We start from the raw sequence: 24,177 nt of genomic DNA, 5'->3' as shown, positions 1-24,177 counted from the left end.
ATATATGATTTCCCTGGGATCTTTTATCTGACCCTAATAGGAAGGCAGAATGAGAGAGTTTTTAATGAGTTTAAGGCTTACTCTAAATTCTTTTCAGTTTAATAAAGATCCTTTTGCCAAATTCAGCTGTTAAAGCAGTATGTAAATCCAGAGTAACTCTACTAAATTATAAAGAGCTACTCCAGCTTTACACAAGTGTAACTGAGCAGAATTTGGTCCATTATACCTTTACATTACATTTTGTACGTAAACTTCATCATTGTCTAAAAATGTATATGATCTTCTATGGAGGTGGGACTCTTTGTTGTGGATATTACAAATATTGAATGCATCTGTGAAAGAGTGCAATGGTATATCAGTTGTTTCATGAAGGGCTTTTGTAGCCTTCAGTGCTTTCAAATTTCAGTAGGCACTCATATATTGTTACTTTTTGCATCAGACTCCAAAATGGAATCAGGCCAAGAATGTGTTTCTTTGCTCATTTAGAGTATTTTAACTCTTCCCACTTTATCCTAAAAGACCGCATACTCCCCACTCAGTGTGCTGGGAGTTACTGGATCTGAATTCCTGAAACCCGGCATATTGCTCTCAGAGGAGGGGAGTTTCTGATGTTCATTCTCTTTATGCAAGAATTTCATGTAAGCTATGGTAATACATTCTCCTAGCGTCATTAAACTTGTGTCATCTGTTTATTTGGGCTAAAGATCTTTTGGTAGACTTTAGCTCTTTAGATTGCAAATAAAATTATTTTCTATGTAGCTTCCTAACGATGATTTAGATGTGGATGTCCAGGTTCCTGACAATTTGGGCATGGTTAGTTAAATGTCTTGGCAAAATGTTTAGGGTTCTGTGTGTCTTCAGAGGGGATGGATCACTTGGCGATTACCTGTTCGGTTCATTCCCTCTGAAGCACCTGGCATTGGCCGCTGTCGGAAGATAGAATACTGGGCTAGCTGGACCTTTGGTCTGACCAGCATGGCTGTTCTTATGTATTCTTTTGTATGTGAAGGTGGTTATTTGATAAATTATCATGCAAATTTGTTAAAGTTAGAAGTGTGCAGTGCCAGTACTTCAGAAACCAAGACCTTATAATTGAGAAATTTGAAAACAGTTTTAAGATTAAGGTGGGGAGGGACTGAGTGTGCATGTATTGTCTTACCAGAAAGTTATCTGAAATTCTGTTTTCTATAGTAGTACAGGGAAAGCAAAACCTGAATGGTTTCTTCAGAAAGATTCAGAAGGGGACACACCTTCACTTATCAGCTGGCCCTCCAGGTATCCTAGAATGTAGCTGTGTGGCTAATAATCGGATTATACCTATTGTTACTGACTTCCCTCTCCTTCTCCTTTCCCCTGCCCTCATTTAATATTTGTCTTTTATATCCTTTAACAGCAGTGAATCAGAAAATACTATTTCTGTTCAATAAACTGCTGCAGAAACTTGTTTCTGGAGCATCTGCTTTTTGTCACTTATAACTAATTTATGTTTTCATGAAGAACTAGACATGCCCCTAATGTTTTCTTCACAGCTATTATGATATTGGTCTTTGGCTAACTTCTTATCTTATCTCCAGCCTGTTCTTAACCATTTTCCCCCCCTTGCACTCTGCAAGCCAACAGATTTTTGTATTACAAAATGCTTTATGCCCTGAATGCAGGATGTGACTAAAAATAAGACTTGATCGTTTTATTTTTTAAGGATGGAGTGGGGGAGGAGGAATAAGAATTAAGTCACTGGGAAGACAAAACAACCAAATTCAGAGCTACAAATAGCTGCTACTCTCCAGTTTGACAGAACATCAAAAGAGTCCACAACTGGAAGCATGCATTCCGGGGAGAACTCTTCATTGCATTTCAGACTGTTGATTGAACTAATTATCTGACTCTGAAAACCTCACCAGTGACTGTTCTGGGTAATTGGTGGGTGCATAATACCCTGAAAAGGCATTTTTTTAAACTTTGCGAATGAGCACTCTTATTCGTGTTTTGAAGTAAGTCACTGTGAGGTCCTTCATTTTAAAATGGACCAATCCTCATAAGAGAGAGAAAATATTAACCCGATGGAAAGGGTGATGTGTCAGGTAGTTGGGGGTATAGTGGATTATACTAGTGCTCAAAAGCATTAGTTTATTTTTTTAAAATCTTGTTTTTATGTAAAATAAATTCTGCAAGTAGGAAAAGTCTGTTGGTAGCAAGCCTTGAATTGCACTTACTTGAGGGTTGGAATATCTTAATTGCCACTAAATAGTTAGCTTGGTACTGTATATGAGCTTTTCCCAACCTTAGGGCAAAAAACCACCTTACTGATTACTAGTTGCATGGTGGGTGTGGGGAAATAGCTTTCAATTTTAATTTTTTATATGACATTTTAAAATGTTATTCAACTGTCTCCCTGACTGTGCACTTTTTGTGGCTCTAAAAATTATGCTAGAGATATGTTACAATTATGTGGTTACGTGTAGGACAAATACTGCCCTCAGGTGCTTATTATGCTTAGCTCCTGTTGATGTCAGTGGGAGCCAGCAGCAGGCATCCAAAGGCAGAATATGGCTTGTATTTGTGCATGTACATCGTAACGGTTGAACAGAATTGCTAGAAAATAAACCAAGGTGGGATAAGTTTCAGTACATTCTCAGAAATTTAGCATATTGGGATGTGGTGAAACTTTTCCTAAATGTTCATACAATGCAAGTTTTTGTGCAAGCCCACAAAGAGTGACAACCATACTGGGCTTCCATTTATTACCGACATGTTTTTCATTTTTAGAGAGGCTCCTTAACATTATTTGGTTTCATTTATCAAGATAGATAAAGTTGTGTGCAACACTTGAAATGCTCCCGTTTCTGAGGTTTGCATGGAGATTTTGACTTGTCTATACAACATATTCTTCTGCAACTTTTTTGGGAAGGGATATGGGGACATACCAAGATATTTGACTAATTTGTTTCAAAGTAAGCAAGGATCAGTATATTGGCAGTTTAACAGTAAATATAGCAAAAGGAGGTCAGAATTTCACACTAAAGACACTCTTCAAAAAGCTATATTTTTTTTAGAAAGCAACTCCTAATTCTCTGTTTTGAAAAATATGAAAATGTATTATGTTCTACAAAGGAGTGGAATTGTGATTACTAGGAACCTGCTCTAAATGTGATTCCTTGCTCAGTTATCTTTCTGAAAGGTCACACGTGTACTAGGTGCCTATAAATAATTTAAAATGTCCTTAAGGCTGGTGTTAATGCCAAGATTTTAAGATGGGGAGGTTGTTTCAAAGTATATCCTTAAAATACTTAGATGCTTATCTTTTTATTTTGTTTTACTATACGATGTTGCTCTCTGGTCCCACAATTGATACATGTTTTTCCCAAAACTAATTATTGCTGGTCACAGCTTTAATCCTTTTTCTTTCTTAAAGAGTAAAAGTTAGAGAGAAACTGGTGAAAGAGGAAAGTGCTCATGGAAGCCCTGAACTTGTCACAGACCCTGTATCTCAGAAAAAATCTCATCCACTGCCAGTTGATTACATGCCTCTTCAGTCAGAAACTACTTCCTTTGATAGGGTTGCCAGCCAGACACTCAGTTCAGTCCGCCAACCGATACATGGATATATTCAGCCTGCTGGTGTTGCTCATACTGCCAAACTGATGGCAACAGAAGACCCAGAAAATATCTCAATTAGCAGCCTCTTAATATCAGACAATGCCGGCGTCATGACAAAATCCCCACCAGCCACTACACTGGAAAAGGAAAAAAGTAACATGCTTCAAAATTATGGCTCAAAGCCTGACGAATGTCCTTTGGGGACAGAACAGCTTTTGAAAAACAGAAAACCAATTTTGCCATCTGAGGTTCTCAGACAAGGGAAGAGCAATGAAGACCATTTTAGAGCAAGTGAATTTGACAAGGCTACTGTTCCCTCATCTCTTATAAGCAAGCCAAAGGCTAACTCATCAGAGCTTCAGAAAGAGCTAGAGTGCACTAAGCACCAGGAGCCTGAACCCCTGTTTAAGACTCGTGAGAACACTGAAAGAAGTGAGACAGTTATGTACATACAAAGTGGATCCATATCACATTCTGCTAAGGCGAAAGGTCAAGCTCAGGAAGTGTCTACGATGAAGCATAAACTCCTGACTCGCTCAATGTCTGATTATACTGGTTCTCCTAAGCCAGAGGCTTTAAAAAATAAGGAAACTGTTACGAGAAAGGAGATGGCGTTCCAGAGTGCTGAAGCAAATGTGCCCAATGGTGAGATTGGCATGGTTGACACAAAAGTCTCTGTTGCTCAACTCCGTAATGCCTTTCTGGAAACTATCAATGTCCACAAGAAAACTGAACTGTAGGTGACATTTCAGAAATATTTTTGTGTGACACTTGCACGCCCTTGGCAAAATGACAAACTCAACATCAGTAGTGTTCTGCATTAAACCACACAGCTTAGCTCTCACCAGTGTGTACTGGAGGCTGAGTCAGCCTGAATCTGCTCTTATGCTTCTGCTTGCTACTGCAAGTTATGATGTTGGGTAGCTGGAATGCTTGCTATACTTCTGTGCATGTTACTGTAGGAGCATGCAGAGTGATCTTTAGTGGATTGTTTTGATGGGATGCCTATATCTGTGCTTCACTTTTCTCTTCTATTCTCTTTTCTTTGCACTTTCTATCATATGATTAAAAGTGAATCTCGATTTGAGATGTCAACATCAGGTACTGATTTGTCTGCCAATACTGAACCTGAAAGAGTGTCACGAAGGCCAAGGCGCTATTTTTCTCCTGGTGAAAGTAGGAAAACTTCTGAGAGATTTAGAACTCAACCAATCACTTCAGCAGAGCGAAAGGAAACTGATAGGTAGGCACGTGCGAGACTGTATGTAGTGTTCTGGTCCCGGTAAATATGAAGGAGTTTAAGAAGAGAATTTTCTCACAGTAATGTTAGCAAAACCATTGTACAAAGGGTTTTGTTTCACTATAAAAGTAAAAATAGTCAAGTCTTCATTTTAAGATGAGAAATGTAGTTTTTCTGATGCCTGACAGTTTCGTTTCTTTAAAAAATAGGACTTTCTCTAGGTATCTAGTTATAGGACTAGGTAATGAATTGTTGTAAAACACTGAAGTGCGGCTATGTGATTTGGTTCTCGGTAATAATACATGATTTGTGTGTCTGTGTAAAGTTAGGTCTTTTTAAAAAATAAACCAAAACTCAATGTTGTGTTAGAGGAACTGGCAGAAAATCTTAAACTATGATTTTCTATGAGTTGTACTTGAAATAATCTTTCTTTACTAGATTTAAATTTGGCTGGAATTGCTCGCCTTTCTGCTTCGTTAGAGGTTGTCCTAAATGAAAATTATTGAAACTTGGACAGCATCCATGATTTTCCTCATTCATAAGACATTTGGTGTCCCATCTGACAATTTGAGTGGAAGATTTATGTTTGTAGATTTTCTTTCCAGCTGACTTTTTTTTTTTATTTGCTGATTTTTACTAGGTCCACTCTGAGTCCAGAAATGCCAGCTGCTGAGGGTAAGTCTCTGTCTCTTCACCCCCATTCCCTCTTGGGTAACTGTGAACTTAGTTTTTTTGAAATGGGAGTTATGTCAATATAAATATGAATAACTAAAATATGCCATTGTTCCTTGAGCTGTATCTAGAAGGGTTGATTTGCCATTCAGTGTTAAGCCCAAAAAGTTGCTTCTGCGACTTCCTAATGAACATTATATTACAAAAAAGGAATTAAGCCAAACTACAGTTTGCTTTATGTAATCAGTTGTATCTGACCAAAAGTACAGATGAGTTTATACCAGGAATAAAAATCTATTACTTCAAACCAGTGGTCTGGGACCCATGCTTGGAAAAGCTTTACTGCTGATGGAAACACTTGCACTGGTCTAACAAAATGTTCTATCCAAGAAAATTGCAAGCTATTGGATCTTAAAGCTGCATAATTTTGACTACCATTTTGCTAATCTCTTTGCCCCATACACATACTTCAATTCTGACTGACACAAATTAAGAAGCTAGTTTCATGTCTGATCTCATGAATGGCTAAATGTAAGAGTTTGATGGTGTGATAAAGTTGGAATATTTTATTATAATTTTGAGTCCCGTTTGTGCCTCAGTTTCCCCTATATGCTGTCCTGTCATAGGCACTGACTCCGTGGGTGCTCTGGGGCACCCACGGGGGAAAAATGGTGGGTGCTGAACACCCACCGGCAGCCCCCCATCAGCTTCCCCCAAACTCCCACCGTGCCTATTGCCTGCCGGTGGGCCCCGCGGATAAGCGCCTCCTCCTCCCTCCCCATGCCTCCTGCCCGGCGCAATCAGCTGTTTTACAGAGTACGGGAGGCTGGGTGGGAAGGGGGAGGAGCTCGAGGGAGGGGTCTGGAAGAGGTGGGGCCTCTGGGAAAGGGTTGGAGTGGGGGCGGATCTTGGGGCAGAGCCAGGGATCGAGCACCCCTCGGCACTTCGGAAAGTCGGCGCCTGTGTGGGTAGAACATATCTGTTTGCTCTTGGGGGAGGCTAAGACACAGGTTAATAGCATCTAACTGTCTGGGCCATAGGCCCCATATCAGTGGAGCAAACAATGGGAGAAGACAATAGGAAATCCAATTGCCTGGACATTGACACTTAGCAACCAACGACCTAGAGGGATATGGACTTCTCACCTCTCCTCATGGAGGCTGAACAGTATTTCCCCAGTTTGAGAAAAAAGGACTAGAGAGGTTTGAGGTGGGGAATAAGATTTCATTGCTGGAAGGAGTTGGGGCTCCCACTGGGAGTTTGATGAAGAAAATCAGATGGAGGTAGACAGACGGAGCTTGAACCAAGTAGTTCACTACAACTTGGCTGGGCTCTGGGCTAACCAGAATGGTCTATGCTTTAACCATTTCTCTCTGCTACCTCAAGGACTTCCTATGCTGTGTTCTAGTAACAAATAAATCCTACTGTTTTGACAACACAGTGCGGGTGTGTCTGCAAATGCTTGGCCAGGTGCATTAATCCATGAAGATTGTACAGGTCTCCATTGGAGTCTGTTTCAGTTGGACTCACTGAACGGTGCTCACGGTGTGAAGCAGGAGTGCTGAAGGCCCAGAGATCCAGTCTAAGGAGATGATGAAGCCACGTGGCTTACCCTGGAGGAAGTGTGAGATCCCTAGGGTGTCTGGCACACCGAAGGGGTTCCTCCTAGAGACTGTTCCAAAGCTGGGGCCATAGCACCGATCCTATGGATCCATGACAGATGTCTTATGCTATTTGAAAGCTGATATTCCCTGCAGCTTTCAAGACGCATATAGCACAGGTTTTCAGAGCTGGTGGTGGACAATGGTATCTGCTAAGCATACCAGCTGAACTTTTTGAAGCAGGAAGCAAGATAATAATCAGAATGTCTTAGTCTTAAGGTCTGATATGGAACAGGTTATACGGTGGTATTGGCATAAAGTAGGGCTGTCAAGCGATTAAAAAAATTAATCACGATTATGCATGCAATTAAAAAGATTAATAGAATACCATTTATTTAATTTTTTTTGATGTTTTCTACATTTTCAAATGTAAAAAGCAACAGAGGGTCCTGTGGCACCTTTAAGACTAACAGAAGTATTGGGAGCATAAGCTTTCGTGGGTAAGAACCTCACTTCTTGCATCTGAAGAAGTGAGGTTCTTACCCATGAAAGCTTATGCTCCCAATACTTCTGTTAGTCTTAAAGGTGCCACAGGACCCTCTGTTGCTTTTTACAGATTCAGACTAACATGGCTACCCCTCTGATACTTGATTTTCAAATGTATTGCTTTCAATTACAACATAGAATATAAAGTGTATAGTGCTCACTTTACATTTATTTTTAATTACAAATATTTGCACTGTAAAAAACAAAAGAAATAATATTTTTCAATTCACCTACAAGTACTGTAATGCGATCTCTTGAAAGTTGAACTTACAAATGTATAATTATGTACAAAAACAAACTGTATTCAAAAATAAAACAATGTAAAACTTTAGAGCCTACACGTCCACTCGATCCTACTTCAGCCAATCGCTCAGACAAACAAGTTTGGTTACCATTTGCAGGAGATGCTGCTGCCCGTTTCTTGTTTACGATGTCACCTGAAAGTGAGAACAGGTGTTCCCATGACACTGTTGTAGACAGTGTCACAAGATATTTACGTGCCAGATGCGCTAAAGATTCATATGCCCCTTCATGCTTCAAACACTATTCCAGAGGACATGTGTAAATGCTGATGATGGGTTCTGCTCGATAACGATCCAAAGCAATGCGGACTGATGCATGTCACTTTCATCATCTGCGTCAGATTCCACCAGCAGAGGGTTGATTTTCATTTTTAGTGGTTGGGTTCTTTAGTTTCCACATTGGAGTGTTGCTCTTTTAAGACTTCTGAAAGTTCCACACCTTGTCCCACTCAGATTTTGAAAGGCACTTCAGATTCTTAAACCTTGCGTCAAATGCTGTAGATATTTTTAGAAATCTCACATTAGTACCTTCTTTACGTTTTGTCAAATCTGCAGTGAAAGTGTTCATAAAACAAACATGCTGTGTCATCATCTGAGACTGCTATAACATGAAACATATGACAGAATGTGGGTAAAACAGAACAGGAGACGTACAATTCTCCCCCAATGAGCTCAGTCACAAATATAATTAACACATTAGTTTTTTTAACGAGCATCATCAGCATGGAAGCATGTCCTCTGGAATGGTGGCAGAAGCATGAAGGGGCATATGAATGTTTAGCATATCTGGCACATAAATACCTTTCAACGCTGACTACAAAAGTGCCATGTGAATGCCTGTTCTCACTTTCAGGTGACATTGTAAATAAGAATCAGGCAGCATTATCTCCTGTAAATGTAAACAAAGTTGTTTGTCTTAGCGATTGGCTGAACAAGAAGTAGGACTGAGTGGACTAGTAGGCTCTAAAGTTTTACATTGTTTTGTTTTTGTGTGCAGTTATGTAATAAAAAAGTCTATATTTGTAAGTTACACTCTTATGATAAAGAGATTGCACTACAGTACTTGTATGAGGTACATTGAAAAATACTATTTCTTTTGTTTATCATTTTTACAGTGCACATATTTGAATCAAAAATAATAAAGTGAGCACTGTACACTTTGTATTCCATGCTGTAATAGCAATCAATGTATTTGAAAAATAGAAAAATATCCAAAGATATTTAATACGTTTCAATTGGTATTCTATTGTTTAACAGTGCAATTGCAATTTACTTTTTTAATCGCAATTCATTTTTTTGAGTTAATCGCATGAGTTAACTGTGATGTGATTAATCGACAGCCCTAGTATAAAGCATTTGTTTCTAGGCCACAGTGAGGTGAGATATTGAGCCTTAAAATGATTACTGGTCCTTCTATCTAGCAGTGTTCTCCTGATGCATGACCAGGGCTTAATACAAAATCTAAACATGAGCCAATATAATTTTGATTTGATTTTATATGCTTATTGGAATGACATATCAAATTAATGCTAGTACATAAAGTAAATGTCCAGAAGAAAAATCATTTTCCATTCTTAAATCATGTTATAATATGCTGCCCCTAAGAATGATTATGATTTTAAAAGTCAATTTTACACTACTTTCATGCATATGCATGGTCACATTACTTTTGTTGAGCTAAACAGACACTAAATTGCTCTTACATTTTACTGTTGGTCATTCTTTTGGTGATTCCGATGCTATTAAATAAGCTTGTTCTTGAAGGTAAAAGGATTTCTTGACTTGGTCTCTGAAACGCTTACATTTAGAGTGTAACATTTCAGATTCCTGCTATATCATGTTGTTTGATTTCTGTAGATGAAGAAAAACTGGATGAACGAGCCAAGCTGAGTGTTGCTGCAAAGAGGCTGCTTTTCAGGGTAAATGTCATGTTTTCTCAATAGAAATATTTTTGCAGAAGGGTAATGTCAAAAACCATAATACTACCTTAGTATGCTTAATCTGTAGCCGTATTAGCATTCGTATCCCAATACAGGTCAATGCCCTGTTCTCCCTTTATGAGTGCTAGACATTGTTTACATAGTTCTCAGGACACTAATCTGGTGTATGTATTTTTATCTCATGGTACTGGTTGTCATAGTACATCTGACTGCCAATTCAGAGAAGTCCATCCAAAAATCTTGACACCTGGCATCAAGGAAAGCCAAACAAACATTTGCTTCAGTAATTTCTTCCTCTGAGTTATTGATACTGACATGTATCTGATCCTAGGAAATGGAAAAATCATTTGAAGGAAAAAATATTCCTAAACCACGTTCAAGAAATTCAGCAATAGAGAGAAGATTGCGGCGTATGCAGGATAGATCACGCACCCAACCAGTTACTACCGAAGAGGTGGTCATTGCGGCTACGTAAGTTCCACTTATGTGTTAGCCTTGGCATTAGTTCAGAGATTAAATTTCATACATGTGGTGTTTACAGCTTGGTAGTCAGGAAAAAGGTTGTTCGGAACCAACTTCCTTGAGAAACGTATGGGGAGTGGCCACATAGAGATTGTTTTCGGGGGCAGGGGTTGCAGAGCAGCATGAACTATAATCTGGCGAAAGGCTTGATAAGTAATATATTTGAGGGGAGAAATTAATTACAACATTGGTTTGTAAGCCAAGTGAAACAGATTTCTGCCTTGAGGAGGTCCACACAATATGTTATGGAGCATATTTGTATTGGAGAAAACCTACAAACTCAATAAATCTCATATGTATGTTTTGAAAATAAATTTCTTATCCTCTCTATTCACGCATCCTGTAACCCCTCTGAAAAATGCAAGAGCAAGCCAGTTGTCAGAAAAGAATACATGAACATAGCTAATTACTAGAATTTGAAAACTGGTTTATCTTGTGAGAAACCAGCAAACTCTAGAGAGAGAATCTGTATCTTAAGGTTTTAGTTCCTGGCATTATTTTGCAAAAGATCACAGCAGATAACTTTGTAGTTGTTAAACATTGCTGTTTGATATTGTTTCTGTTAACACTTCATACAATGCTTTTCTTAATGCTTTTTAAAGATCACAGCAGATAACTTGTAGTTGTTAAACATTGCTGTTTGATATTGTTTCTGTTAACACTTCATACAATGCTTTTCTTAATGCTTTTTAAAGATCACAGCAGATAACTTGTAGTTGTTAAACATTGCTGTTTGATATTGTTTCTGTTAACACTTCATACAATGCTTTTCTTAATGCTTTTTTCTTCTCTCTCCTTGTGAATTTTCCCTCCCTTGGCAATTCTTTTTAAAGTGAACCTACCCCTGCTTCACGTACTGTGAATACCCACACTGTAGTGACAAGAATACCTAGTCCCACTGTAGTTAAGAGCACTGTACAACCTACCAGGTACTGGGGGTGGGGGGGGAGAAACCTGCATGTTACATGGAGCACAAGGGTCCTAGATAGCAGATGCATCTTACAATCCTTGAATGCCTCATGTGTCAAACAAGTCAATGACATTTATTTTAGGAATGTTTTAAAGATACATGTAACTTCATTTAGTTTTCTGCATGGTAAAACGTTAAATCTTTTTGCTTGTTAAGCATTTGACTTAGGAACTTTCTAACCACAGTTAACTATTTGTTCTAGAGCATACATGTTTCCTATATGGAAGACATGAACTTGCATGTTGAAATCCTAGCAAAACCCCTCCTTGCTTTTTTAATTTTTTTTTTAAGTGCATTGTGTCTCTAAAATGAAAATACCAAAGCTAGTGGTGTCTGATTTCACAAGTAGTACATCCCGATTTGTCTTTCTCAATATATATTTTTAGCTTGCAGAATTAATGGAAGGATAAGAAATTGCACCATCTATAGGTGTAAGCATAAATTCCTGTTTGCTATAATTGCATTTAGTTCATAGAATGATTTTTTGTTGATATAGATAAATACAGCAAGCTGTATTTACAGAATACATTATAGAAAAATAATTAAATATCAAAACACTTTAGAACTTTGATCTGTAACTAGTTTCAGTGAAATGAGGTATACAGAGACGAGTACAATTATGCCTATATGAACAAACATAAACCTATATGCTGTCAATGTTGATCAAATTGCCATTAAAGTACTGCAATGGACTTCAAAATTACTATACATAATTCCACTCAAAATGACCAAAGCAGAGTTCTAGAGATCTATATTAGCTCAAATTCTGAGTGTGCAGAAATTGCAGTACTATCGAGTTGTATAAAGGTAACCTATAATCTTCAGTGAAATAAGTATACTTTTTGAAGTGTAAACTGCAACTCTTGTGTTGCCTTTAAACAAGATGTTTTGCCCCAGCCAAATAAATCTATCAAGAAATTAACTCTTAATTTTTTTAAGTCTGCAGCTGTTTAATCAAAATGCGTGATGCCAATGTTTTACACACTGTTTTACATTGGCTGTTATGCTTTGTGTGCAGTTCTCTTGGCTTTATATCAAGTTAAAATATTAAACCATAAACTCCTACAAAGAGTTTTTTTAATTAATGTTTAGTTCTACTGTCTCAGTTTACAGGCATCCGCGCACCAAAAGACTTTAGCTAAAGAAGAAATCAAAGAAGCAGTCGAGCAAGATCAGTCTGGCGAGCCGGACTCCTCCACCCTCAGCTTAGCAGAAAAGATGGCCTTGTTTAATAAATTGGCTCAACCAGTATCGAAGACCATCTCTCCACGGAGCAGAGGGGACATTAGACATAGGCGAATGAACGCGCGTTACCAGACACAGCCCGTCACGCTTGGAGAAGTTGAGCAGGTACTTCCAACTTTAACTTTTCACCATAAAACAGGCTAAGTTCAATTTCAATGTGAGCTTCCTTAATAGTTGTGAGCAGAGGTCAGCTATGACTGACAACAGAGGTTATGGCATGTACTTCTGCTTACAGGAAAAAGCTTGTCAGGAAGCAAGCTCCTGGCACAAGGGAATAACATCCTGTAAACTCTTAATCTAGTTGTATTCTTTTAACTGGCAATTTAAGAATAGCAGCTCTTGCTGGCCTGAAAATTCATACATTGTTGTACCTTTCATAGTGCAAACAAGAAAAGATGTTCTATTAGACTAAGCCCATCATGTCAGAACAATTTTCCAGGCTGAAGTGAAGCAAACCCTGAAGCACAATGCGCCTAAAATTTGTTGAGAGTTCTTTGGGGCTCTTGTTTATGCACATTTCTTTATTAATGTTTTTTACACTCCTTTGCAGCCAGTGTGTGCTCCTCTTATTTGTTGGGACACTATTCTTGGTGGTTTCTGCATTTTTTCTCTATATGGAGATGTTGATAAGATCTTCAAGGGCAGAGTGTTCATCAACTCTGATTTTCCCAGCAATGGCAAATTAGTGTGTGTCTTGGGTTATTAGTGCAGTGGTGTTTGTCTGCTGTGCAATGGACATTTTCTGCCTTGGACCTTATACCAGCCACTGAATTGCAGAGGAACTCCCTTTACTGCAGAGGTTTGAGTACAGAATGGCCACACTGCAGTCCAGGAAGGCTAGCAGGAAAGGCAGCAGAAATGTCACCTGCTTAGTATTACCACATTGAGAATAAAATCACTTGAAGGTGTCAGGCAACTCAAGGGTGCCAGGTACATTTCTAGGTATTTTACGTTAATTTGAGTTTAAATAAGGTGCTTGTTCTTGATTCTTGGACAGCATGGTGATTGTTAAGAAGTCTACACCCTTTCCTCACTGATCACGCCCCCTTTTCTCACTTCACAAAATGGCCATGTTCACTCATTTATCCACACTTTCACTAACGGCAAAAATTTGAGAGCTTTTAAAACTCTGTCAGACTTCCCTGCTGCATGCTTGAATTCCACTTCCATTCATGTTATAGACCCACCATGTGAACACAGAGCCGCCTGACACCTTTCCTGACAGTGATGGTGTGGGAATCTGAGGAATAGAAATGGGACTGGAGCATATGGGAGGGAAGTCTGTGATGGCCATGTATTATAATCTGCAAAACTTTTTGCTTGCTGAACTTGATCTTAAAACATGGAAACTCTTTAGGCACTGGGGCTGTGATCTTTGGTCTCGTCTTTATCCCAGCTAAGGAGGACTAACACATTTACCTGTAATGAACACACTATGGTTTAAATACCTTTTGAACAGATGAGCCAGTAGTGAACTGTGTAGATGCGGGGGACTGGGATTTAGTTGCACTAGGACAAAACACACAACAGAGAAGATTGTGCAAAATAAGCACTGCATATGCATTACTAAAAAAGGAGCTAAAATAAAATCTGCTGCATACGAGAACCTAATTACAAAGTAGTTAAGATCTACCAATTAAAGCTTAAAGCCCTGTCTTGTTGTTGTTCTCCTCGGCCTCTATATCTGGTGACTCGCTGCATAGTTTGGCTTTTGAGAACCTGTGAACCTCTTCCTTTCTCTGGGAGTCTCCAAGAAAGTTCAGTGACATCAGCCTTGCTTTCCATTTTGGTTTAATCCAGGGGTCGGCAACCTTTCAGAAGTGGCGTGCCAATAATACATTTTAATGTTTTTAGAAGGTCTCTTTCTATAAGTCTATACTATATAACTAAACTATTGTTGTATGTAAAGTAAATAAGGATTTTAAAATGTTTAAGAAGCTTCATTTAAAATTAAATTAAAATGCAGAGCCCCCCAGACTGGTGGCCAGGACCTGGGCAGTGTGAATGCCACTGAAAATCAGCTCGCGTGCCACCTTCGGCACGCGTGCCATAGGTTGCCTACCCCTGGTTTAATCTAAAATCATCTCACTCAGGGTTCCACTTCTTCTGTGGCGTTATGGAATTTGCTCAAGCATTTTATATTTTTAAAGGCAGTTTCTTCCTTCTGCGTGGAGCCAGACAACTCCCTTTGCATACTGTACACTTAATAGGTCTAGTGCCGGACCTTAAATGACTAATGTCCCTCATATAAAAGTGACTTGTGTCAACTCCTGTGCAGCTTTATTCTCTTCTGGGCAGACACAATTAAGCCCTTTTATTTCAGTTTCACATGGAATGTTTAGTCTCTCAAACAATAGTATAACAAACTAGATGATAGAAAAGATCGAGAACATGCTATGTTATAAAGGCCAAGTCATGTAACAGTTTTCAGAACAAATTAAGTATTTGCAAGGGGGGGAAGGAGGGTTCAACCTTTATATTACTGAAGATGCAAACACACTGATTTGTAGCACAGGGGACTAACAAAAGGCAAACTTTGATGTTCCAAATGTTTTCCAATAATGGTCTCATGTCAGTGTCTTGTGGTCACTTGCATCGAGAAAGACGTGTGCTTTTTTCCTCAATTATGAGGGGAAGAGAAACAGCATGCTACTGAAGATGCTAGCATTTTGATTACCTATGGAGTTGTTTCTTGTTTACGTGCTATTATGTATTATGTCCCCAAGCCAAATTGTAAGGACACGATTCATGCCTTCATCATCTGTTCCCACTATATATATTTTGATAGAACCATACACTTGCACAGGCACACATTCCTTGCCCTTAAGAACTTATAAGCTGCTTATAAACCTGTACTTGTGAATTACTATTCAAGCTTTGTTTAGGTCACATTTTTTTCAGTAATGGTTTTATTATATATAGGTACAAAATGAAAGTGGAAAAATTACTCCCTTGTCACCTACTGTTGTAACATCAGTGTCAACTATGGCGTCTGTGATTTCTCCAATGTATGCTGGGGATCTGCGTGCGAAGTCAACAGTTGATGAAAGTGTAAGTGCTACCAGTAAACCAGATTTGAGAGTCCACTCTTCAGTAGAAAATGCAGACACTCCAGTAAAAGGCATTCTGAAATCAGAACATTGGCAGCCGTCAGTGGAAGTAATGGAAAGCAAACGAGCATCCAGAGAGCATGAAGAGGGAGAGGCAAACAGATTCTTAGCATATGAAGATAATGATGTCAAAAAGTACAGTTCTTTTGAAGAAGTAACCACACATCCTGTTCTTAGTAAAACAGAGGACTACCACAAAGAGACAAAATACACTTTCCCAAGAAAGAGCAGTATGGAATTGTTTACCCAACAAGGACTTTTACAGCCTGCGGAACAGAAGGAATTTGTTTCTGATACTGTCCTGCAGGGTAAACAGGAAGTCACAGAAGGACTGTTCTTGGAGGAAAAGATGGAGTTGGAGAGTGTCTTGAAAAGCAAGACCTTGCTGAGAGGTACAGTAAATAGTTGCTTTCATTGTGGATGTCTGACATAAGCTGGAGCTTTTTCTAGCCCCCTAGTGTGATCATTCACCAAAATAGAAAATTTGTTGTTTATCTTTAAGCCTTTTTAAAAAAAAGTAATGAACAAATCTTGTGGAGTTTGAGGTTTTGGCAACCATCTGGGTTTCTTTAGTTTCAGCATCCAGGCCCCCTTTTCTTTTAAAATAACTTTTAAAACTCATTGGTCTTCAAAGGTGATTTTAGTAATCAAATAAGGCTTTCTCTTAGTGAGGAAAAAATAGTGCTTTGTATTGGGGGTAGAACCCCTTACTCCCCACCCCCAGCAAACAGCTAAGCAATCCCAAAATGGTGACCTATGTTCAATATCTGTACATACAGTAGAACCTCAGCGTTATGAACACCTTGGGAATGAAGGTTGTTCCTAACTCTGAAATGTTCGTCACTCTGAACAAAACGTTATGGTTGTTCTTTCAAAAGTTTACAACTGAGCATAGAGTTAATACAACTTTGAAACTGTACTATGCAGAAGAAAAATGTTGCTTTTAACTATCTTAATTTAAATGAGACAAGGACAGAAACAGTTTCCCACCTTGACAAATCTTTTTCTAAACTTTCCCTTTACGTATACAAAGTACAATATGCAAACATAACTTATTTTCCTTACATTTTCTTTTGCCCCTAGAATCATAGAATCATAGAATATCAGAGTTGGAAGGGACCTCAAGAGGTCATCTAGTCCAACCCCCTGCTCAAAGCAGGACCAATTCCCAGCTAAATCATCCCAGCCAGGGCTTTGTCAAGCTGGGCCTTAAAAACCTCCAAGGAAGGAGACTCCACCACCTCCCTAGGTAACGCATTCCAGTGTTTCACCACCCTCCTAGTGAAATAGTTTTTCCTGATATCCAACCTGGACCTCCCCCACTGCAACTTGAGACCATTGCTCCTTGTTCTGTCATCTGCCACCACTGAGAACAGCCGAGCTCCATCCTCTTTGGAACCCCCCTTCAGGTAGTTGAAGGCTGCTATCAAATCCCCCCTCATTCTTCTCTTCTGGAGACTAAACAATCCCAGTTCCCTCAGCCTCTCCTCATAAGTCATGTGCTCCAGACCCCTAATCATTTTTGAGGCCCCTCTCTTCTTGTCTCTTCAAAGTGATATGTAAAACCAGTCGTATTCAAAGTAGTAGAACTTTTAAACCAATGATGTTTGTGTGGATTCAGTATTAGATAAAATAAGTTTGCCTGTCCCTACTTAAATGGCTTCTTGGCATATGATCAATGCAATCAATAACACTCTAGTAATTACACAAAATCTGCCTATATTATTGTTTGAATTGTAGGAGATTCTTAGATGTAAATTGATTTGCTTCTGTTTTATTAATGGGGAAAATTTGGCCCCTGCATTGTTAATGTGTTGTCTTCTCTCTGAATTTGTTCTTTAACTTCAGTATAAATGAAACTCATCTCCGAAAACAAAAATGCCGGAAGGGCCTCTTTACTATTCACACCCAGCATGCATTCTGCACAGTTAATTTCCCAGACAGTATTGGGAAGAGAGAGCACTAGAATAGGAGCAATTATTCCTGTTCCTTTGTACCTCAGAGCTATAGCGTGCCTGTCAGGTTTTCAAAAAGAAAAGGAAGGTACTCCATATCATCCTAATGGGTGGTTCTTCAGTACTGGGTTTTCCCATTGTACATGGTTGTAAAGAGATTTTTTTCCCACAAGCTATTTTGTTGATGCATTCTTTTGTAAAACCCCTCTTTTTCTTACAGATGTCCTAATATGCACTTTCACTCCATATCCACTTACCTACAATTCATTTTCTCTCCCCTTTCTTGTTCCCCCTGCCTCCCTACCATTGCCTCTTCCACTTCCTTGGTTTTCTCTCTTCCTTTCCCATCTTGGTCCCTTCTCTCTCCTCCCGTTGTTTCTCTTGATATGGGAGCTGGAGCATGAGTTCTGTTTTCTTCAAATGAAGGGGACCTTACAGCCCTTTTTAGTCAGTGCAAGGCTGAGATTTTATAGTGAGCACACTACCCCTGGGGTAATGGTTCTTTTTGAATTCTTAATTCTAGTAAAATAATTTAGCTAGAAAATTCTTGTTAGTTAAGGTAATGTATGATCTGAATGATAAATAGCAAATCGGCTGGTTCCTGGTTAATAATATAAGAAATGTTTGGTTACAGCAGTAAGTGCTAATTCTGCACTTCTCAATACGCAGACCATGTTGAGCCTACTTCTGAACTTGGCACGACGGCAACACAGGCAGTAACGGTGGTATCCTATAGACAGCAGGAGGCTTCTGAACAACTAGAGGAAAAATTCTATAAGAACCCCTGTGAGCTGTTTGCTGCTGGAGACAACAAAACAGAAACAACTGAGGACACCCTGGACGCACCCAGCAAAACACTGTCAATTAAAGAACGGTAATTAGGTTTCTCTTTTTGAAGTGATCTCTGCATATACTCCTTTATAAGGTCATAGTGTACACAGGATCATTTATTTGGGATTGTTTTTTAAAAGCTACATATGTGCTAATGACCAGATTCTTTACTTGTCAAACAACTAAAAGTGAAAACATGCAGCTCATCTGTCTGACACTAGACTTGTAAAGCAGACAACGGTGAATCACAGTTACCATAAAGAGAACATGGTAATCTAATTTTAAAAGTGCCAACTGAGTGACAAGAAGTAATTAAGGAAGCAAGTAACTCTAAATGCAAATTTTAGGTACCTTTTGTGGTAGTGTATTTAATGAATTTTCTCAGGTTCTACTTTTATTTGCAACACAATTACAGTAGAAAATTATGACTGTTTTGTACTGTACAGTAATCGTGTGCTTTTTGATCTGGAGCAATCTGTTTTAATGAGCAGAATATTGAGAATTTAGCAGTAGAATCTGTGTGTAAAAAGTGTTGGCCTTTCCTTTAGAAATGTGTACGTGGCTTCAGTTTGTTCATTTTGATTTAGGAAACTGCTGTATGGGATAACATTTAAGCATCTGTGTCGAAATAGGAGTGTTTATAAGCTCATTGTCAAAACCCAATGACATTGTGTTGAAATAAAACATAAGGACTGTCCTATGTCTGTACAGCACCTAGCATGATGGTGTCCTTGACTACATCTCCTAGGTGCTGTGGTCATACAGATAATAATGTGGACCCTCGAGTCTGGACACCCAAGTCAAGGTTTTCAGAAACGGGAACCTAAAGTTTGGTTCCTAAATGCATTTTCAGGCACCTAAATATGTGGCATAGTTTTCTACTTCAGTGGGAATGATTCCTCTCTCGATGCAGTTATTCTCAGACTTTTTCCTTCCTTCCCTGCGTAGTTGGCAGGCAAGTTTGATGTGGGGAGTAACCGTAATCATCTCATTTTAAAAACCAACAAGCCACCACATTTTATGGTTCAAATTAGACTATAAAAGTTTAAACTGCTGAACTTGCTGTAACATGATCAGAGATCAGGAGCCCTCTGTATTCTTCATTTGTAAAAGCATGTCCTTCATGTGAAGGATCTGTAAAGCCAAACTTACTTAGTGGGTGCTGAAGGAAGGGAGCCGGGGGGAAGGCAAGTCCTGGCACTTGGATAAGCACAACTGATGGCATATTTTTAATGTCCCATAAAATCCTTACTTTCTGAAAGCTACAAACTTCACATTAATGTACTTTTGGTGAGCTAGGGTAGAAATCTGGGATTTTCCCCTCCTTTTTACTTCTCGTTGTCCCCCAGTGTCTTCAGAGATTCCTCTATGCAGTTCCCCTTCCAGTAGAATAGAGCTAGATCCTATGCCCTCCAGTGACAGTCAGCACCTCTTCATACTTCAGCCAGAGGTGGTTGCTCACGAGTAAATATAGTAGTTTGAAAGAAAACTGGTTCTGCTGGTGTTCTCCATTTTAAATGTAAGGGCTTGTCTACACTTAACAGAGGATCGACGCGCAGTGATCGATGCATCAGTGGTCGATTTAGCGGGTCTAGTGAAGACCTGCTAAACCGACCGCAGATCACTCTCCCGTCAACTCCTGTACTCCACTGGATGGAGAACAGTAAGGGGGGTCGACAGGAGAGCATCTCCCATCGACATCATGAAGTGTGGACCCCTGCGGTAAGTAGATCTAAGCTATGTTGACTTGAGTTAGGCTATTTACGTAACTCAAATTGCGTAGCTTAGATTGACTTTTCCCTGTAGTGTAGACAAGGCCTAAAGAATATCTCTCAAAGCAGTTGAATCTTTTAAAGCTGGACAAACTTAAATGCAACTGCTGAAATATGATTAGTTACTATTGCTTACATGCGACTGTGATAGCACTAAGATACATATGAAACACTCCCTATTTCCTAGGGGCTTACCTTGAAATTTCCAGTGTCTTAGGCCAGGTACTGACTGAAAAACTAGGGAATTGAGTGGCTGCTGGACAAACTTGCCTCCTTATTGCATTTCAGAGAACCTAAAAATCTCCTTAATACATTGTCAAGTGTAAAATACAAAATGTCCAAATAACATCTTTAATATTTTGTCTTCAGGCTTTGGGCTCAATTACATGGCAAGCCAACCTGTGAATCTACAGCACGTCAGTTTGCCACTCACTAATGTCCTGTGTAAACACTGCTGCAGCACAGCGAATGTCCTGAAGTGCAGCGTAGTGCCCTACTGGACTAAGCTGTACTGTGGGAATTTCACTGCACCGTAGCAGTGTCCGTAGGGCAAGTTGGTATCCTGAAGATTCACACCTTGGTTTGCCATGCAGTAACTCAGCGTGTAGACAAGCCCTGTATATGTGTTTTTTGAGTTTCACGTGCCTAGACTAATGGTAAGACATTTAGAAGCCTAGTCAGAGGCTTACTTAAAAATGTTCTGACCAAAACATTCTTGAAATGATGCAGACAGCTTTCCTGGGTAATGTTGAAATCTACATGGTTGGCATATTTTTCCTTCTTAGGCTGGCGCTGTTGAAGAAGAGTGGTGAAGAAAGCTGGAAAAGCAGGCTTAACAAAAAGCAGGAGTATGGGAAAGTGTCCATCACTGAGCGTAGCACACAACTGCAAGAAGCTGAGCAGTTGTTCAAGAAGAAGGTAAAGCTTCCTATGATAGGAAAAAGTATTCCTCTCGAAACACTACTGCATTGGAGATGCATCAAACTAGACAAGCATGCCTAACATTGGCTCATAGCTACAGCTTGTAGGATTACAGCCATCCTTAACTTGCTTCAGGGTTTGTTTTAAAAAAATTTCTCTGTCACAAGAGCTCTTAAATGAGAAGTTGTCTTGTTGACTGTCTGCTGCCTTAGTATTTTCAGCATTGGGGAGAGTTATTTTCATCAGCAGATTACCAAGAAGTAAATGGGCTTTTAAGATTTTGAGGGAGGTTAAATAATTTCTGAAACATTTGGATTTCACATGTTCACAAAATCAAGAACAGGTTTCAGCTTAACTATTTAATGTATATGATTATTTCTTGCTATTTAATATAAAATGGTTTTAAGCTTAGGGATTTTCTAATGAGAGAGAACTTTTAAATCTTTGGGTGGCCTTTTGCTGTCTTCATGCACAGAAAAGCATTTTCAGTAGTTCTGATGGAACCAAGGTTTAGTTATTAAAGTACAAATATTAGAATACCCATGAAGTACTTCTCTTTATGAGTACCTTTATATAGTCCTGGCTGTTAGTGGGTAGCCAGGGCCACCAGTAACCTTCAGACTAGTGGGGTTTTTTTGTCTTGCTTATAATATGCTCTTTATCAGTTGGGTCAAGAATCTTTGTCTCATTAGTTAATAATAAAAATGTTGTTTTTATTATTTAGTCAATGCAGGTACCCAGCCAATAGTAGAATATATGTCCTATTCCCATCAGTATATGAGTAAGGGTAGGATTGGTGATCAATCTGTCCTTACTGAAATAACCTTTTTTGTGTATCCACGAGCACCTGAATCATAAGTGAATGTGTCTGAAACATCTGTTACCTGCACAATAAGACTAAGAAAAGAATTAAAGAACCATTCATGGCTGTATTTTTCTCCGGTAGACTATTTTTAAAACATGCAGTGCTTTGCATGGTTGATAAAGCAGACTTAATTTGATCTCACAGTGTAACAGTTCAGTCTACATTTCACCACCTTTAAGGTCACACTAGTAACATCCTCCAGATGAAAGCAATTTAAGAGAATCACCAATGAACTTAAAGTAGCCAAGGTAATGTAAATCCAAAAAGAACATTCTTGCAGATGGCTCCCCAGCAGCTATCAATGAGCATATCATTCCTAGTGCTAGGACTTAGTTCAACACCAGGCCAAAATGAAGTGCCTTGAAGTGTGTTTAGGCCTGGATGTGATCATACTAGCAACTTGTCCCCAGGAAAAATTGAGTGTTCTGGAGTTGCACGGTATTAGCCTCAAAATAGGCAGGCGCTATGTTGAAGGTTTATCACTCCTACCAAGCTACTGATGAATCCTGAGCCTACCTGAATGAAGACACAGTACAAAAATCTGACTTTGTGGCAGTCTTACTTGTACTGCAGCATTTGATAATTCCTAGAACTGTACTGACATCAGTGATGCTGGTGCACAAAGCAATTGAAACGTTAAAGTTTCACTAGAAGTAGTTTGTGTTTCTAAAGGTATTACAGATCCCTAGAATACTGTCTGACTCTGTAAAGTTTTGAAATCACTTTTAACCTTACTGTCTTCCATTAGAATCGACTGTAAATGTTACTAACTGGCCTTGAAGCCAAAATGGCAGTTACAGTAAAACTGTCCCGATTCCGGAAGACCACAAAACAGTACTTCACTCTACAAAACATCTGTGTGTTGGGTATAGCTCGCATTCTCCTTTTAAAAAGTGTGCAGTCTGTCTATTGTTGGATTTGCAAGAGTACAGGAGTTGTATTGACCGCTAAGCTTTGAACTAGTAAAGAATACAATCTTTGCTTACTAGAATCATGTCTCAACAGCAGGGAATAAGTTACATTCATGGCACATGCTTGTTCTTATTCAGAATAAGACATGGATTTTCCAAATGCTACTAATTTGTCCAATTTTATTGATTAACATGCTTGGATGAAGTTTTAAAGAGCGTATGGCACAACTTACTAACCTTGCTTTAGAGGACTTGATTATTGTCGCATGGTATAAGTTGTGGAGTTTGTCAAAAGCCTTTTAAAAAAATAAACCATGCAGGTAGTAAGATTCAATTCCACAAATTAGAATGGGTGCACTGTGTACAGTCAATACATTTTAATCAAAATGCTTAAATTATCAATAGGCAGTTAGTTGCCTACAGATCAGATCTTTCCAATACTCCAGAAATTAAGTTTCTTATAAATATTCCACTAATTTACATGTAGTTTAAAACTTTGAAGAGACATACAGTTCCAGAAGAACTTGCCCTCATGTCCTCAGATGAAGGAATAATATAGAGAAGAAATGATAAAATGGAGGAGCTTGATAAGCTCTGGAAGAGTTACGGTTTACAAAAAGAAAAATAAACATTTTTTTAAAATAAACTATCCTAGTGTATTCTGTATATGTTTATTTAATGTTGAAATTTGATGTGAGGATTTTTAGTTCTTCATGTGTACTGTGGAGCCTATTCATACAATTTATAGAGTACCCTGTATACTAGTAGATTGTCTGCATAGTTCCCAGCCTGATAAAAAGATGAAGTGCCTTGACATACGGAATCCAAATTATTTAGAGATGTAACAGATTGAATTTAGTATGTTGTTGTATCAGTCTATCAGGTTGGGTAATAGGTCATTGGTTTTCAGGGGATTGGTGGGTTGTTTCCCACGAAAAATAAAAACACAAATCGCTTTCTAGCATCAAAAGCACAAAATTTTACTGGAATGAAAATTCCTATGTCATAGCCATTTTAAGTGTAAATCTACTTAGCGTCCCAAATTAGTGTATGATTTTTTCCCCCAACTATGCTGCAGTAGTTTTAAAACAGTGAATCAAGTTTGAAATGTTTCATTCCCACAGCACATTCCTGCAAACTTGTACTGTAATCTGTTACATTGCTAAAAGCATTTGTT

At 38.8% G+C, this 24,177-nt stretch overlaps 1 protein-coding gene across 50 annotated transcripts in view; it reads left to right on the top strand.

The window, feature by feature from the left end:
* The window catches only part of SVIL (supervillin), a 208,705-nt gene that overhangs the window by 140,342 nt on the left and 44,186 nt on the right, over nt 1-24,177 (top strand). For 16 of the 50 annotated variants that reach the window (XM_008162892.4, XM_065586825.1, XM_065586824.1 and 13 more), the window contains 11 exons: nt 1,192-1,275; nt 3,413-4,333; nt 4,670-4,840; nt 5,478-5,512; nt 9,816-9,877; nt 10,230-10,369; nt 11,254-11,349; nt 12,497-12,740; nt 15,558-16,137; nt 18,370-18,574; nt 21,089-21,221. In XM_008162892.4, coding sequence (XP_008161114.2) covers nt 1,192-1,275; nt 3,413-4,333; nt 4,670-4,840; nt 5,478-5,512; nt 9,816-9,877; nt 10,230-10,369; nt 11,254-11,349; nt 12,497-12,740; nt 15,558-16,137; nt 18,370-18,574; nt 21,089-21,221 — 2,671 coding nt within the window. The remainder of the gene's footprint in view (nt 1-1,191; nt 1,276-3,412; nt 4,334-4,669; nt 4,841-5,477; nt 5,513-9,815; nt 9,878-10,229; nt 10,370-11,253; nt 11,350-12,496; nt 12,741-15,557; nt 16,138-18,369; nt 18,575-21,088; nt 21,222-24,177) is intronic. The other 34 variants (XM_065586854.1, XM_065586858.1, XM_065586856.1 and 31 more) reach the window with 11 other exon arrangements.

This window comes from Chrysemys picta, chromosome 2, assembly GCF_011386835.1.
Source record: "Chrysemys picta bellii isolate R12L10 chromosome 2, ASM1138683v2, whole genome shotgun sequence".
NCBI lineage: Eukaryota > Metazoa > Chordata > Testudines > Emydidae > Chrysemys > Chrysemys picta.
This window is presented reverse-complemented; position numbering and strand designations above follow the sequence as displayed.